This window comes from Coregonus clupeaformis, chromosome 37 (assembly GCF_020615455.1).
Source record: "Coregonus clupeaformis isolate EN_2021a chromosome 37, ASM2061545v1, whole genome shotgun sequence".
NCBI lineage: Eukaryota > Metazoa > Chordata > Actinopteri > Salmoniformes > Salmonidae > Coregonus > Coregonus clupeaformis.
Window position 1 is genome coordinate 20,144,921 of NC_059228.1, and position 16,799 is coordinate 20,161,719.

Sequence of the window (16,799 nt, forward strand, 5' to 3'; positions counted from 1 at the left end):
TTATCAAGTCACTGCATGAGTCCATGCTAAAATGTCAAACTGCAAAATGGTAAATCTAATTACAGTCTCTGAAATGTCTAATGAAATGTCTGCAGCCAGTTGGAAAACTAAATGAAGGGGAGGTGAGAGGAGGATAATGTCATATTAATATGCTGAAATACCATCACTAATAACATGAGAAGATAGTATGACATTACAGCAGCTGAGGCTTCTTTGGGGGGGGAAATACAGGCATGCACACAGAGACTAGCCCCCACCCAACCCCCCACTCCACTCCACCACCACCACTACCCTGGCCGGCTTGTGTATCTATGAAACACACTTGTGTGTCCAGTCCACTCCACACACCTGCCATGCGGTTCACCAGGTCAGCCCCCTCAGTGTCCTGGATACTGCTACTCTTGTTTTTCTTTGTCCTTTGAAGATGAAAGGGGCGCTGGTGTAATTTGATGCACCCCACTCTCAGGAATCGGAAGTATTTTTTGTGTGAAATGTATTCATTTTGGAACAGTAGGCTACAACGCCTATAAAAGATAGACCTATATCTTCCTATGTATGGATATTAGATTCATAGGGGGCAATGCCTTTGAGGGGAGATCATTTAGATCATGTTCCAAAGCTGATTATGAGAACATTTGGGGACATTGGAGTTTGGACCAGGGCTCACTATACTATTTTCTATCTCCCAATACTGCAGAGCAGCTTTAGACACTAAAATAATCATAAAATAAAAATAGATGCAATTATCAGAGGGGAAGATGTGGTTCAGTTACCATGGGTTACATGGCTTTGTCAGGAACTATACAGAAGACAGATGCATCATACAATTATAGTGAAGTGACTTGGCAAGAACATAATCAGTTCTACATATTTTTCTAATTTTATTAATTCACAAATGGTTGAGTATATTTAATATTTTGTCATTCAAATGTTCTCTGTAAAGTGTTTTGAGACATTGTGAAATACACTTTAAATAAAATGTGACTTTACTTGACTTTAGTAAGAGGTAAAAAGGTGGCAAAGAGATTGCAAGATTTCTACAGCTATTTTCACATAACATAATAATGTCAAGTTATGGTTCCATTATTATATATCTGATTAAACATTTTAACTTATACCAAAATCATTGCCTTTTCATTAATAATTATTTTACCAACATTGCTGATAAATAGATTACTCCCATGTTGTTTGAGAGCTACTTGACTACAGAAATACTACCACCATCCTCATTGAATTAAAGCAAGTATTTTGGCATGAATATAAAAAGCATTCACAAACAAAATGTAATGGATATCCTCTCATTATACAATACACAACATTGTTTATTCGTTCAATTGTGTCCCATTAATTTGAAATGTGTGTAGTGGCAAGACTAAAACTAGGCTATAATTTCTTTGTGATATCCTTCATTAATCAAGACATGCCTATTTAAAAGAATCACAGCATAAATGTATTGATCACGATCAGTGAGATAATAAAGCAATTATAACATTACGCACGGCCTTCCGCACGGCATAAAATAAGTGAATGATCTTACAATAAAATATAATTATTTAAATAAATAAACAAATCAAGAAAGCAATACTTAAATGAATCATAACCTACAATTAATTGGGCAAGATTCTAATCGTGGATTTGACCAGGGATTGAATCGCATTCCATGGCTCCGGCTGAAGTAAATGGCGTTATGGTATCCAGTGAAATTTCCCCGTCACACTGGAATTGGACGATAGCTGGCAGCAACGTGTTCTTGTCATTGCGAGATGCGTTTGAGATAAGAGAAACTTTGTCGGACAGTGGGGTTGTGTCCTCTCCCACGTTTGGTATTGCGTGAGGATGCTGTGTAGCCATCAAGACTTGTGCGTCTTTTTGGAGCGTTGTGTCGTGGTGATAGGACACCAATTCATTGCTGAAATTAACAGCCTCCACTGTATTGCTTGAGCAAATTTTATTGCAGCCTAGAATAGTTGTAAAGGCTTTTCTGAAATCCGCGTTAAATGCGTAAATGACAGGGTTTAACGAAGAGTTGGCCCAACCAAACCAAACGAAAATGGTAAACGTGGTGTCGCTTACGCACGGAGGGTCACAGAAAGGTACCATGCAGTTTAGGACAAAGAAAGGCAGCCAGCAAAACACAAAAACTCCCATGATAATGGAGAGAGTCTTTAGCACTTTTGTTTCCTTTTTAAAAGCAGTTTTTAATGCGTTTTCGTGCGCGCAAACGTTTGGGTGTTGGTTATTTTGCGCTTGTTCTGCGGCTCTCTCCAAGGAGGATATCCTCCGTATCTGCGTTTGCGCAATACGGTAAATCCTCGTGTAAGTGGCAACCATGATAACCACTGGGATATAGAAACTGATCAGTGATGAGGAAATAGCATAGGTCTTGTTCAAGTTTGCTATGCAGTTCTCAGACTGGTTGCTAAAGTTTCCCTCTGACGTCTCCTCCTCGGCCATGTGCCAGTTCAGTTGGACAGGTATGAAGGAGATGAGAATTGACAGCGTCCACGCAACTCCAATCATGATAAATGCAACTCTGTGGGTCATTTTCCGTTCATATCTAAAAGGACTAGCTATAGCCCAGTATCTGTCCACGCTTATGATACACAGATTAAGAATAGATGCCGTCGAGCACATTATGTCAAAAGCTATCCAGATGCCACAAAATCCACCAAACAGCCAGGTGCCAGTCACCTCAGAAATAGCCTCCCATGGCATCACGAGGACGGCAACGAAGAGGTCAGACACCGCCAGAGAAATCACGAAAAAGTTGGTTACCTTGGACCGGAGGTGCCTGAACTTAACGACGGCGGCGCACACGAGCATGTTCCCCAGCAGTGTCGACACAATGAGGAGAAACAAAATGCATCCAATTAGCGCGCGCACGCCATTCCCGCCGGTCTCCTTGTCTGTGCCGTCCGATTCCGAACGAACTTGCGTTTCATTTCCAGTATAGTTTTCCATTTGCACTTTTCTGTCTTTGGGTAAAAACGCTTCGATTTCACATTGAACCACGTATTTGTTCACTGTCTTTATTTTCATGTAGCGGACAGCTTCCAACCCCCTATCAATTCAACTGGACTAAAGGAGGCTACAGAAAACGGTCCAAAACTATCCGATGCTTCCCTCTCTCCTGATAGGCTATGACTCATAGCAGGTGAGACAATGGAAAAGTCTAAATGGGATCCTTGGAACGTCACCCCATTGACGTCACCCCATTGAAGTTGAAATGTAAAACGGTAACGGTTAGGGTTGGGTAAGGGTTAGGTTTTAGGGTATGGACGTCCCATGGATACCGAATAGCACTAACCGTGAGACAATATTAGCACCAGTGGTCAGCTCATCCAGTAAATTGAAAGAGTAGCGGTGGAAAGATCTCCTTTATATTAAAAGCATTGCATGAATCTATCATCCTATTTGAAGGTCCGAGAAGAAATTGCCTTTTTATAAAAATGTCATGCAATTCTACATAATTTTACATAGTAGCAGAATATTTTTTAATACCACACTAATTACCGAAATTACAGGCTAAGAATGGACAGAGAGATAGGCCAATGTGTTCATCTTATCATATTTCTCCAATGCCAAATCAGTGTGTCTTGTTTACTTTCAAAAGTTAGGCCTACCTTTTCACCCCAGACAGAGTAGGCCTACCGATGCAGAAAATATATAAGCTTTACCTGCTGGCTAATCTTCTTCTGTGGCTTAGCCCAATGAGAGAAGGTCACACGTTTCCCTAAAAGCTGTCTGGGTTTAAACATCTTCTATTGTACACAAAGTGAATAGCTTAATCAATTGATAGTGACAGAATTAGATGACTTCCCAAGCAAAGTCATTTTCTTTGTCTCCTCGGTTATAGAAGGTTGTAGCTCAGCCTCTGAATGTCAAAGAAACAAAACAATGATATCCCCATATGAATCGGAGTCACATCTTTCCCGGGTATTTTACAGCTTGTTTCTAGCGCCACGGACAAAAGTGCTGTTATAGATCACTTTCTATAATCAGATCTGTTTTATTTTTTTCAAAATCTGAAGCTAACAAGGGGTAGGCCTGTGCTTTTTGCCATTTTCTTTAATAAAAGATAGGCCTATGCATACCCCCTCAATTCGAGTCTTTGTTATAAATAAATAAAACAGCCCTTCACTGACATGGAGGTAGACTATTTAAAGAGTGCATTGTGGGTGGAGAAATTGACTGACAAATCTGTGGATATAGCAGCCTGTAGCCTAAAATCGTCTGTCAAACAGGTATATCTCTTATTTCATAGCCCTTTCCTGCAGTCCATGACCAAAAGCACCCTCTTTGGCCTCATGGTTGGAATGTTATAAATATTTTTCATAATAACTCCAAACTGGTAACACTTGTAATGCAGCAAGTCTCATGTTCAAAACCCTTTATAGTGCATTCATTTAGTTTGAATACATCTTTCACCACACAACCATTGATCCAAAAATATAATTTTACGGAGAAATACCATGAGAACATTGACTTAATCACCAATACACAACACAATGATATCTTCTGAATTTAGTTATTTTAACAACCAGTTAATCCAAAAAATGCAAGGTGCATGTTTCAAAATGTCCCTTTTGAATGTATTATGTTACAGTACAATACACTGTTTGTGGAAGAGGTACACTCATGGTGTGATGAGTGATTTGAAGGAGTCAGGCGCAGGAGAGTAAATCACAGAATACAGAGTTTATTCCGGAATACAAAGTTACGCAGGATAGAGTCAAACAGTCCAGTGCGCAAAACAGGCGCACTGGAACAAAACAGGCACACAGGGAAAATATACCCCGGCAATACATAATACACGGAGCTCAACCGAGCTACTCTCTCCTCACATTAAACAATCACCCACAAGGACAAGGGGGCAGAGGGAACACTTATACACGTACTAATGAGGCGATATGAACCAGGTGTGTGTAATAGACAAGACAAAACATATGGAATGATGAGATGTGATGCAGCAGTGGTTAGAAGGCCAGTGACAACGAACACCTAAGCCTGCCCGAACAAGGAGAGGAGGCAGCTTCGGAGGAAGTCGTGACAGTACCCCCGCCCTCTTGACGTGCAGCTCCAGCAGCGCGCCGACACCGGCCTCTGGGACGGCCAGGAGGATGCGGAGCAGGGTGAGCCGGATGGCGACGGTGGAAATCCCGCAACAGGGAGGGATCGAGGATATCCCTCACCGGGACCCAGCACCGTTCCTCCGGACTGTACCCCTCCCACTCCACGAGGTACTGAAGGCCTCCCACCCGACACCTCGAATCCAGGATGGAACGGACGGAGTATGCCGGGGCCCCCTCGATGTCCAGAGGAGGCGGAGGGACCTCCCGCACCTCAGACTCCTGGAGTGGACCAGCCACCACCGGCCTGAGGAGAGACACATGAAACGAGGGGTTAATACGATAATCATGGGGAAGTAATAACCTATAAGTAACCTCATTGATCCTCGTCAGGACTTTAAACGGCCCCACAAACCGCGGGCTCAGCTTCCGGCAGGGCAGGCGGAGGGGCAGATTTCGGGTTGAGACCCAGACCCGATCACCCGGTACGAAGACCGGGGCCTCACTGCGGTGGCGGTCAGCGTTGGCCTTCTGACGACGCATGGCGCGTTGGAGGTGGACGTGAGCAGCGTTCCCACGTCTCCTCCGCATGCCGAAACCAGTCATCCACCGCAGGAGCCTCGGTCTGGCTCTGGTGCCACGGTGCCAGAACCGGTTGGTAACCTAAAACACATTGGAATGGTGTTAGGTTAGTGGAGGAGTAACGGAGAGAGTTCTGGGCATATTCGGCCCATGGCAAGAACACCGACCACTCCCCCGGCCAGTGCTGGCAGTAGGACCGCAGGAACCTACCCACATCCTGATTTACCCGTTCCACCTGCCCATTAGACTCAGGGTGGACCGAGACTCACAGACGTTCCATGAACGTTCCATGAACGCCTTCCAGACCTTGGATGTGAACTGGGGACCCCGGTCAGACACTATGTCCTCTGGTACCCCATAGTGCCGGAAGACATGTGTAAACAGGGCCTCCGCAGTCTGCAGGGCCGTGGGGAGACCGGGCAGAGGAAGGAGGCGGCAGGCCTTGGAAAAGCGGTCCACAATGACCAGGATGGTGGTGTTACCTTGAGAGAGGGGAAGATCAGTCAGGAAATCAATACTTAGGTGAGACCATGGCCGTTGTGGAACTGGTAAAGGCTGTAACTTGGGGGTGTTATCTCTGGGCCTCTCCTCTGTGTCGTACAGCCGTGACAGTGCATCTGCCTTCACGTTCTTCGTACCCATGATGTATGATAGAGTGAAATCAAACCGGGTGAAGAATAGGGCCCACCTGGCCTGGTGAGGGTTCAGCCTCCTCGCTGCCCGGATGTACTCCAGGTTACGGTGGTCCGTCCAGACGAGGAAAGAGCCGGGCAAAGTGGAGGGACGTATAAACCCCTGGCGCAGGGACTCGGTGACGTATGTCTCCATAGCCTCCATTTCAGCCTGTGACAGGGGATAAACATGACACCTGGGAGGCACAGCGTCTACCCGGAGGTTTATCACACAATCCCCCGCCCGATGAGGTGGTAACTTGGTCGCCTGCGTTTTGGGAAACGCGTGCGCCAAATCAAGGTATTCGGGGGGAATGCGCACGGTGGAGGTACTGTCTGGACTTTCCACCGTGGTTGCACCAACGGAAACACCGAGACGCCTACCCTGACACTCTCGCGACCACCCCGTGAGAACCCTCTGCGGCCATGAGAAGGTGGGGTTGTGGAGTGCTAACCAAGGAATACCTAATACAACAGGGAAAGCAGGAGACACAATAATGAAAAAAGTGACTTGCTCCCGATGAGTCTCGTGGGTAACCATAGTGACTGGTGCTGTAACTTCCCTAACAAACCCGGACCCTAATGGTCGACTGTCAAGTGCTCTGATGGGGAGGGGAATGGATAGGGGAACCAATGAAATGCCTAGACTGTGTGAGAATGACCTGTCCATAAAGTTCCCAGCTGCGCCTGAATCGACTAGCGACTTACACTGGGGAACTACAATGTGATCAGGAAAGTGGATGGGTAGGGTACAGTCCGCAGCAGAGGGCTCTGAATGAGTGTGGGTGTTCGATACCTGGGGTGACGCGAGAGTGCCCTGCCAGCCGCCTCCAGACATCCTCTGGCCGCCAGCAGGTTGTCCAAGCGGATGGCCATGTCCACCAGTTGAGTGAAGGACAACATGGTGTCCCGGCAGGCTAGCTCCCTTCAGACGTCCTCCCGCAGATGGCACCGGAAGTGGTCGATGAGGGCCCGCTCGTTCCACCCGGACCCAGCTGCTAGAGTCCGGAACTCCAGGGCGAAGTCCTGCGCCGTCCTCGTCCCCTGCCTCAGGTGGACCAACTGCTCGCCCGCCTCTCGACCCTCAGGCGGATGATCGAAGACAGCCCGAAAGAAGCGAGCGAACTCCCTGTAGTTGTCCAACGCGGCTCCTCCTTCATTCCAGACTGCGTTGGCCCACTCCAGGGCTTTCCCCGAGAGGCAGGAGACGAGGGCGGACACCTTCTCCCGCTCCGATGGGGCCGGGCTGATGCTGGAATAATAGAGCTCCAGTTAGAGGAGGAATCCCTGGCAGAGAGCAGCTGTGCCGTCGAAATCCCTTGGTCGGGATATATGGATCCCTCTGGGTGCCGGGGTGTGGGTGGCTGGATCCGGTCGCCAAGCTGGTCTCGACAGATCGGGTCTTCTCCTCTCCAGGCGTTGGACGACCTGGAGAACCCGATCCATCGCTTCTCCCAAGCTGGCTAGCATCGTCGAATGCTCCTGGACCCGTCCCACGACTCCAGGCATGCACTCCTCTCCCGCTGACTCCATAATTGGTGAGTGATTCTGTGATGGGTGATTTGAAGGAGTCAGGCGCAGGAGGGTAAATAACAGAATGCAGAGTTTATTCCGGAATACAAAGTTACGCAGGATAGCGTCAAACAGTCCAGTGCACAAAACAGGCACACTGGAACAAAACAGGCACACGGGGAAAATACAAAATACACGGAGCTACACTCTCCTCACACTAAACAATCACCCACAAGGACAAGGGAACACTTATACACATACTAATGAGGGGTTATGAACCAGGTATGTGTAATAGACAAGACAAAACAAATGGAATGATGAGATGTGATGCGGCAGTGGTTAGAAGGCTGGTAGAGACATACCTTTTCATTATGTTGTTTTCCAAATCTGTAGTAGACAAACCAGTTTAAAATCTATAGGTTTATCAATTAAGAGCAATTAAGTAATAGTAAAATGTATTTTAACAAATGAGAAGAGAATCCTATGAAAAGTAAAAGAGAGCATTGCATTGTGAAAGGCAATTAATTTATATGAACATGTATTGCAATGTGAAACGTATTTCTAGATGAAACACTGATTAAGTTTGGTGAACAAATTACTGTGATTTTGTGTGTTGCACTTACTTAATTGAAAATGTGCTTCGAGTTTTGAAACAACTGCCTTTTTGATGATCTGTTTTTAGTTTTGTACTAAGAGTTGGGAAAATGTACCACATCCTTGTGAAAATTAAACCAAAGCGATAAACAAATGGTAATATAGTAGTAAATAGGCAATAGTATACCTATTAGACCTAGGGCCAACACCATATGACATATTTTGAAATCATTACTGTATATGCTTGTGTCTTCAGTAGGCTAGCTTATGCTAGACATACTTTATGATTTTGCAAGAAATAAAGTATTTTTATGTACAGTATGTAACCAATATTTACAGTAGGCCTGGCTACACGCCTGGTTTTGCATGGCCATTCGGTTCCTCTCAAAACATCTTGAATAGTCTGGTGCCCAGTTTATATCTGTTTAAAACTTATTTGGCTTAAAGTTAGTTTTTGTATAAATCATACCATCTCAAAGTTAAAATCACTTGTTTTCATCATTTGGCTGCTTGGCTCTAGGCTGGTTTCGAGTTAGCTCAGCCAGACTAGCTTGGCTCCGGGATCTTTTAACACTAGGTTACAATTGCCTCCAACCCTAGCAGACATGACAAAACCTCATGTGCCTATAGCAAGAGACAACAACAGTAACGTCAATCATGTCAATGTTTAGCCAACATACAGTGGGGAGAACAAGTATTTGATACACTGCCGATTTTGCAGGTTTTCCTACTTACAAAGCATGTAGAGGTCTGTAATTTTTATCATAGGTACACTTCAACTGTGAGAGACAGAATCTAAAACAAAAATCCAGAAAATCACATTGTATGATTTTTAAGTAATTAATTTGAATTTTATTGCATGACATAAGTATTTGATCACCTACCAACCAGTAAGAATTCCGGCTCTCACAGACCTGTTAGTTTTTCTTTAAGAAGCCCTCCTGTTCTCCACTCATTATCTGTATTAACTGCACCTGTTTGAACTCGTTACCTGTATAAAAGACACCTGTCCACACACTCAATCATACAGACTCCAACCTCTCCACAATGGCCAAGACCAGAGAGCTGTGTAAGGACATCAGGGATACAATTGTAGGCCTGCACAAGGCTGGGATGGGCTACAGGACAATAGGCAAGCAGCTTGGTGAGAAGGCAACAACTGTTGGCGCAATTATTAGAAAATGGAAGAAGTTCAAGATGACGGTCAATCACCCTCGGTCTGGGGCTCCATGCAAGATCTCACCTCGTGGGGTATCAATGATCATGAGGAAGGTGAGGGATCAGCCCAGAACTACACGGCAGGACCTGGTCAATGACCTGAAGAGAGCTGGGACCACAGTCTCAAAGAAAACCATTAGTAACACACTACGCTGTCATGGATTAAAATCCTGCCGCGCACGCAAGGTCCCCCTGCTCAAGCCAGCGCATGTCCAGGCCCGTCTGAAGTTTGCCAATGACCATCTGGATGATCCAGAGGAGGAATGGGAGAAGGTCATGTGGTCTAATGAGACATAAATAGAGCTTTTTGGTCTAAACTCCACTCGCCGTGTTTGGAGGAAGAAGAAGGATGAGTACAACCCCAAGAACACCATCCCAACCGTGAAGCATGGAGGTGGAAACATCATTCTTTGGGGATGTTTTTCTGCGAAGGGGACAGGACGACTGCACCGTATTGAGGGGAGGATGGATGGGGCCATGTATCGCGAGATCTTGGCCAACAACCTCCTTCCCTCAGTAAGAGCATTGAAGATGGGTCGTGGCTGGGTCTTCCAGCATGACAACGACAGCCAGGGCAACTAAGGAGTGGCTCCGTAAGAAGCATCTCAAGGTCCTGGAGTGGCCTAGCCAGTCTCCAGACCTGAACCCAATAGAAAATCTTTGGAGGGAGCTGAAAGTCCGTATTGCCCAGCGACAGCCCCAAAACCTGAAGGATCTGGAGAAGGTCTGTATGGAGGAGTGGGCCAAAATCCCTGCTGCAGTGTGTGCAAACCTGGTCAAGACCTACAGGAAACGTATGATCTCTGTAATTGCAAACAAAGGTTTCTGTACCAAATATTAAAGTTCTGCTTTTCTGATGTATCAAATACTTATGTCATGCAATAAAATGCAAATTAATTACTTAAAAATCATACAATGTGATTTTCTGGATTTTTGTTTTAGATTCCATCTCTCACAGTTGAAGTGAACCTATGATAAAAATTACAGACCTCTACATGCTTTGTAAGTAGGAAAACCTGCAAAATCGGCAGTGTATCAAATACTTGTTCTCCCCACTGTATACAATTTAAGTCAGAAGTTTACATACACCTTAGCCAAATACATTTACACTCAGTTCTTCATAATTCCTGACATTTAATCCTAGTAAAAATTCCCTGTTTTAGGTCAGTTAGGATCACCACTTTATTTTAAGAATGTGAAATGTCAGAATAATTGTAGAGAGAATTATTTATTTCAACTTTTATTTCTTTCATCACATTCCCAGTGGGTCAGAAGTTTACATACACTCAATTAGTATTTGGTAGCATTGCCTTTAAATTGTTTAACTTGGGTCAAATGTTTTGGGTAGCCTTCCACAAGCTTCCCACAATAAGTTGGGTGAATTTTGGCCCATTCCTCCTGACAGAGCTGGTGTAACTGAGTCAGGTTTGTAGGCCTTCTTGCTCGCACACGCTTTTTCAGTTCTGCCCACAAATGTTCTATAGGATTGAGGTCAGGGCTTTGTGATGGCCACTCCAATACCTTGACTTTGTTGTCCTTAAGCCATTTTGCCCCAACTTTGGATGTATGCTTGGGGTCATTGTACATTTGGAAGACCCATTTGCGACCAAGCTTTAACTTTCTGACTGATGTCTTGAGATGTTGCTTCAATATATCCACATAATTTTCCTTCCTCATGATGCCATCTATTTCGTGAAGTGCACCAGTCCCTCCTGCAGCAAAGCACCCCCACAGTATGATGCTGCCACCCCCGTGCTTCACGGTTGGGATGGTGTGCTTCGGCTTGCAAGCATTTCCCCCCTTTTCCTCCAAACATAACGATGGTCATTATGGCCAAACAGTTCTATTTTTGTTTCATCAGACCAGAGGACATTTCTCCAAAAAGTACGATCTTTCTCCCCATGTGCAGTTGCAAACCGTAGTCTGGCTTTTTTATGGCGGTTTTGGAGCAGTGGCTTCTTCCTTGCTGAGCGGCCTTTGAGGTTATATCAATATAGGACTTGTTTTACTGTGGATATAGATAATTTTGTGCCTGTTTCCTCCAGCATCTTCACAAGGTCCTTTGCTGTTGTTCTGGGATTGATTTGCACTTTTCGTACCAAAGTACGTTCATCTCTAGGAGACAGAACGCGTCTCCTTCCTGAGCGGTCTGACGGCTGCGTGGTCCCATGGTGTTTATACTTGCATACTATTGTTTGTACAGATGAACGTGGTACCTTCAGGCGTTTGGAAATTGCTTCCAAGGATTAACCAGGCTTGTGGAGGTCTACAATTTGTTTTCTGAGGTCTTGGCTGATTTATTTTGATTTTCCCATGATGTCAAGCAAAGAGTCACTGAGTTTGAAGGTAGGCCTTGAAATACATCCACAGGTACACCTCCAATTGACTCAAATGATATCAATTAGCCTATCAGAAGCTTCTAAAACCATGACATCATTTTCTGGAATTTTCCAAGCTGTTTAAAGGCAGAGTCAACTTAGTGTATGTAAACTTCTGACCCACTGGAATTGAGATACAGTGATTTATAAGTGAAATAATCTGTCTGTAAACAATTGTTGGAAAAATTACTTGTGTCATGCACAAAGTAGATGTCTTAACCGACTTGCCAAAACTATAGTTTGTTAACAAGAAATATGTGGAGTGGTTGTAAAACAAGTTTTAATGACTCCAACCTAAGTGTATGTAAACTTCCGACTTCAACTGTAGGCCTAGTGATGAACATTATAGAGTTAATCTCAGCCTATGCTACCCTCCAGTCCCTCGACTTCTTGGCGCTGATGGAAACATGGATTACCACTGAAAACACTGCTACTCCTACTGCTCTCTCCTCGTCTGACCATGTGTTCTCGCATACCCCGAGAGCATCTGGTCAGCGGGGTGGTGGCACAGGAATCCTCATCTCTCCCAAGTGGACATTCTCTCTTTTCCCCCTGACCCATCTGTCTATCTCCTCATTTGAATTCCATGCTGTCACAGTCACTAGCCCATTCAAGCTTAACATCCTTGTCATTTATCGCCCTCCAGGTTCCCTTGGAGAGTTCATCAATGAGCTTGACACCTTGATAAGTTCCTTTCCTGAGGATGGCTCACCCCTCACAGTTTTGGGTGACTTTAACCTCCCTACGTCTAACTTTGACTCATTTCTCTCTGCCTCCTTCTTTCCACTCCTCTCCTCTTTTGACCTCACCCTCTCACCGTCCCCCCCTACTCACAAGGCAGGCAATACGCTTGACCTCATCTTTACTAGATGCTGTTCTTCTACTAATCTCACTGCAACTCCCCTCCATGTCTCCGACCACTACTTTGTATCCTTTTCTCTCTCGCTCTCCTCCAACACTACTCACTCTGCCCCTACTCAGATGGTAATGCGCCGTCGCAACCTTCGCTCTCTCTCTCCCGCTACTCTCTCCTCTTCCATCCTATCATCTCTTCCTTCTGCTCAATCCTTCTCCCTCCAATCTCCTGATTCTGCCTCCTCAACCCTCCTCTCCTCCCTTTCTGCATCCCTTGACTCTCTATGTCCCCTATCCTCCCGGCCGGCTCGGTCCTCCCCTCCTGCTCCGTGGCTTGACGACTCATTGCGAGCTCACAGAACAGGGCTCCGGGCAGCCGAGCGGAAATGGAGGAAAACTAGACTCCCTACGGACCTGGCATCTTTTTACTCCCTCCTCTCTACATTTTCTTCCTCTGTTTCTGCTGCTAAAGCCACTTTCTACCACTCTAAATTCCAAGCATCTGCCTCTAACCCTAGGAAGCTCTTTGCCACCTTCTCCTCCCTGCTGAATCCTCCTCCCCCTCCCCCCCCTCCTCCCTCTCTGTGGATGACTTCGTCAACCATTTTGAAAAGAAGGTTGACGACATCCGATCCTCGTTTGTTAAGTCAAATGACACTGCTGGTCCTGCTCACACTGCCCTACCCTATGCTTTGACTTCTTTCTCCCCTCTCTCTCCAGATGAAATCTTGCGACTTGTGGCGGCCGGCCACACAACAACCTGCCCGCTTGACCCTATCCCCTCCTCTCTTCTCCAGACCATCTCCGGTGACCTTCTCCCTTACCTCACCTTGCTCATCAACTCATCCTTGACCGCTGGCTATGTCCCTTTCGTCTTCAAGAGAGCGAGAGTTGCACCCCTTCTCAAAAAACCTACACTCGATCCCTCCGATGTCAACAACTACAGACCAGTATACCTTCTTTCTTTTCTCTCCCAAACTCTTGAGCATGCCATCTTTAGCCAACTCTCTTGCTATCTCTCTCAGAATGACCTTCTTGATCCAAACCAGTCAGGTTTCAAGACTGGTCATTCAACTGAGACTGCTCTTCTCTGTGTCACGGAGCCTCTCCGCACTGCTAAAGCTAACTCTCTCTCCTCTGCTCTTGTCCTTCTAGACCTGTCTGCTGCCTTTGATACTGTGAACCATCAGATCCTCCTCTCCACCCTCTCCGAGTTGGGCATCTCCGGCGCGGCTCACTCTTGGATTGCGTCCTACCTGACCGGTCGATCCTACCAAGTGGCGTGGCGAGAATCTGTCTCCGCACCACGTGCTCTCACCACTCCAGGGCTCAGTTCTAGGCCCTCTCCTATTCTCGCTATACACCAAGTCACTTGGCTCTGTCATATCCTCACATGGCCTCTCCTATCATTGCTACGCAGACGACACACAACTAATCTTCTCCTTTCCCCCTTCTGATAACCAGGTGGTGAATCGCATCTCTGCATGTCTGGCAGACATATCAGTGTGGATGACGGATCACCACCTCAAGCTGAACCTCGGCAAGACGGAGCTGCTCTTCCTCCCGGGGAAGGACTGCCCATTCCATGATCTCGCCCTCACGGTTGACAACTCTGTTGTGTCCTCCTCCCAGAGTGCGAAGAGCCTTGGCGTGACCCTGGACAACACCCTGTCGTTCTCCGCTAACATCAAGGCGGTGACCCGATCCTGTAGGTTCATGCTCTACAACATTCGGAGTACGACCCTGCCTTACACAGGAAGCGGCACAGGTCCTAATCCAGGCACTTTGTCATCTCCCGTCTGGATTACTGCAACTCGCTGTTGGCTGGGCTCCCTGCCTGTGCCATTAAACCCCTACAACTCATCCAGAATGCCGCAGCCCGTCTGGTGTTCAACCTTCCCAAGTTCTCTCACGTCACCCCGCTCCTCCGCACACTCCACTGGCTTCCAGTTGAAGCTCGCATCTGCTACAAGACCATGGTGCTTGCCTACGGAGCTGTGAGGGGAACAGCACCTCCGTACCTTCAGGCTCTGATCAGTCCCTACACCCAAACGAGGGCATTGCGTTCATCCACCTCTGGCCTGCTGGCCCCCCTACCTCTGCGGAAGCACAGTTCCCGCTCAGCCCAGTCAAAACTGTTCGCTGCTCTGGCACCCCAATGGTGGAACAAGCTCCCTCACGACGCTAGGACAGCGGAGTCACTCACCACCTTCCGGAGACACTTGAAACCCCACCTCTTTAAGGAATACCTAGGATAGGATAATGTCATCCTTCTACCCACCCTTACGCCACCCCAAAGAAAGAAAAAAATAAAAAAGACATATTGTAAAGTGGTTATCCCACTGGCTATAAGGTGAATGCACCAATTTGTAAGTCGCTTTGGATAAGCGCGTCTGCTAAATGCCATAAATGTAAATGTAAATGATTGGACATTAATGCTCTGCCAAGTAGCCTAATAAGAAAAATGCAGCCGGTGGAAAAAGTTACTTTCACTAAAAAATACATATTTGCCCATAAAACGTGTGAATAGTGAGATATTTGGCTGACCACTTTCAAGCAGGTAGAGAACCTAAATGGACAATGAGTTTCATCACAGCTTGTTTCTGTTTGGAGAAATTCAAGGGGTTAAAATGGCCCCCTGTTTCAAATGCACTTGGTGACCCCTACTGGCTGGGAAAGATTTTCATTTTTATCCTATATATAGAATAAGCCTAACCTACGTGTAAGCTTTTGGATAAAAGTCAACCGATTACTGAGGATAGTAAATTGAGGATTGCAGACAGCCTCTTTGATGGGGTGAACTAGAATTTGGGGTGTGGTAACGAGATGACGGGTAGAGTGACGAGTTGAGAAAACGGGAGGCAACCAAAACAATAGTAGAAACTCTATGATAATAGTGAAGCCTTCTTATTGCTGAAGCAAAGTGACCTATTTTATTTTGGTAAACAATTTTTTTCTATGTTTACGGAACCAGTTCCATAGGTTAAGTCATATACTCATTGTGTACAGGATTTTGCTTCAATATTATTGTCTTGGTGTTTATTTTCTATGTTACTAAAAGTAGGCAACAGAGTCAAGGTTCATTCATATTTGAATTTATTGTATACATTGCAATTTTTTACTTTAAAAAGGGGTTTATTTTGTGTAAAAGGGACCCACAGTATTGTGATTAAATTGTTATTATCAACTCTAACCGTTCTATTAATTCCAAAAACAAAAAGGGGCTCATGAAAACAAGAGTAAATAAACCAAGATACTGTGAGAACCTCGAAACCCTTGTATTGATGTACTCAGATAAGTACACCCTTACATATGCCTAACATTTAGAATGCTATATGGCAGGGTTCCCCAACTGGCTGCCCGTGGTTGTATTTGGCCCCCAATGTGTTCTGAGCAACAATAAAATAAATATGTTTTTACATAAAAGACTGTAAAACACCAGGAAATCAGCTCCAAGTGATTTTAATGTAACTGTTCCCAAGTATTCCCACGTAAACAAATGGAAGCAAGGTTTGAAATGATTGTTTTTGGAAAACATTATATCTGTTTGGGCTTCTTGCGGTCAATTTGCTGTCTACAAATTATTTAAGCAATATGGCCCGAGGAGGTGTGGTATATGGCCAATATACCACAGCTAAGGGCTGTTCTTATGTACGACGCAACGCGGAGTGCCTGGACACAGCCCTTAGCGGTGGTATATTGGCCATATATCACAAACCCCCGAGTTGCCATATTGCTATTATAAACTAGTTACCAACGTAATTAGACCAGTAAAAATAAATGTTTTGTCATACCCATCGTATATGGTCTATTATACCATGGTTGTCAGCCAATCAGCATTCAGGGCTCGAACCACCCAGTTTATAATTGTAATTTGTAATTATATTCTGGCCCCTCGTCCATTCGCTCAAGAAAAAATC

The 16,799-nt window shown here is 45.5% G+C and overlaps 1 protein-coding gene across 1 annotated transcript; it reads right to left on the reverse strand.

Annotated features, from left to right (window-relative positions):
• Positions 1-1,623: 1,623 nt before the first annotated feature.
• LOC121553748 (D(1C) dopamine receptor-like) lies at positions 1,624-2,961 on the reverse strand. Its single transcript, XM_041867112.1, has one exon. It carries the CDS (start codon positions 2,959-2,961, stop codon positions 1,624-1,626), a length of 1,338 nt encoding a protein of 445 aa, XP_041723046.1.
• Between the last annotated feature and the right edge of the window lie 13,838 nt (positions 2,962-16,799).

Excerpts from the sequence above, each read along its gene's own strand:
- LOC121553748 (XM_041867112.1), bottom strand. The coding sequence starts at position 2,961 with ATGGAAAACTATACTGGAAATGAAACGCAAGTTCGTTCGGAATCGGAC.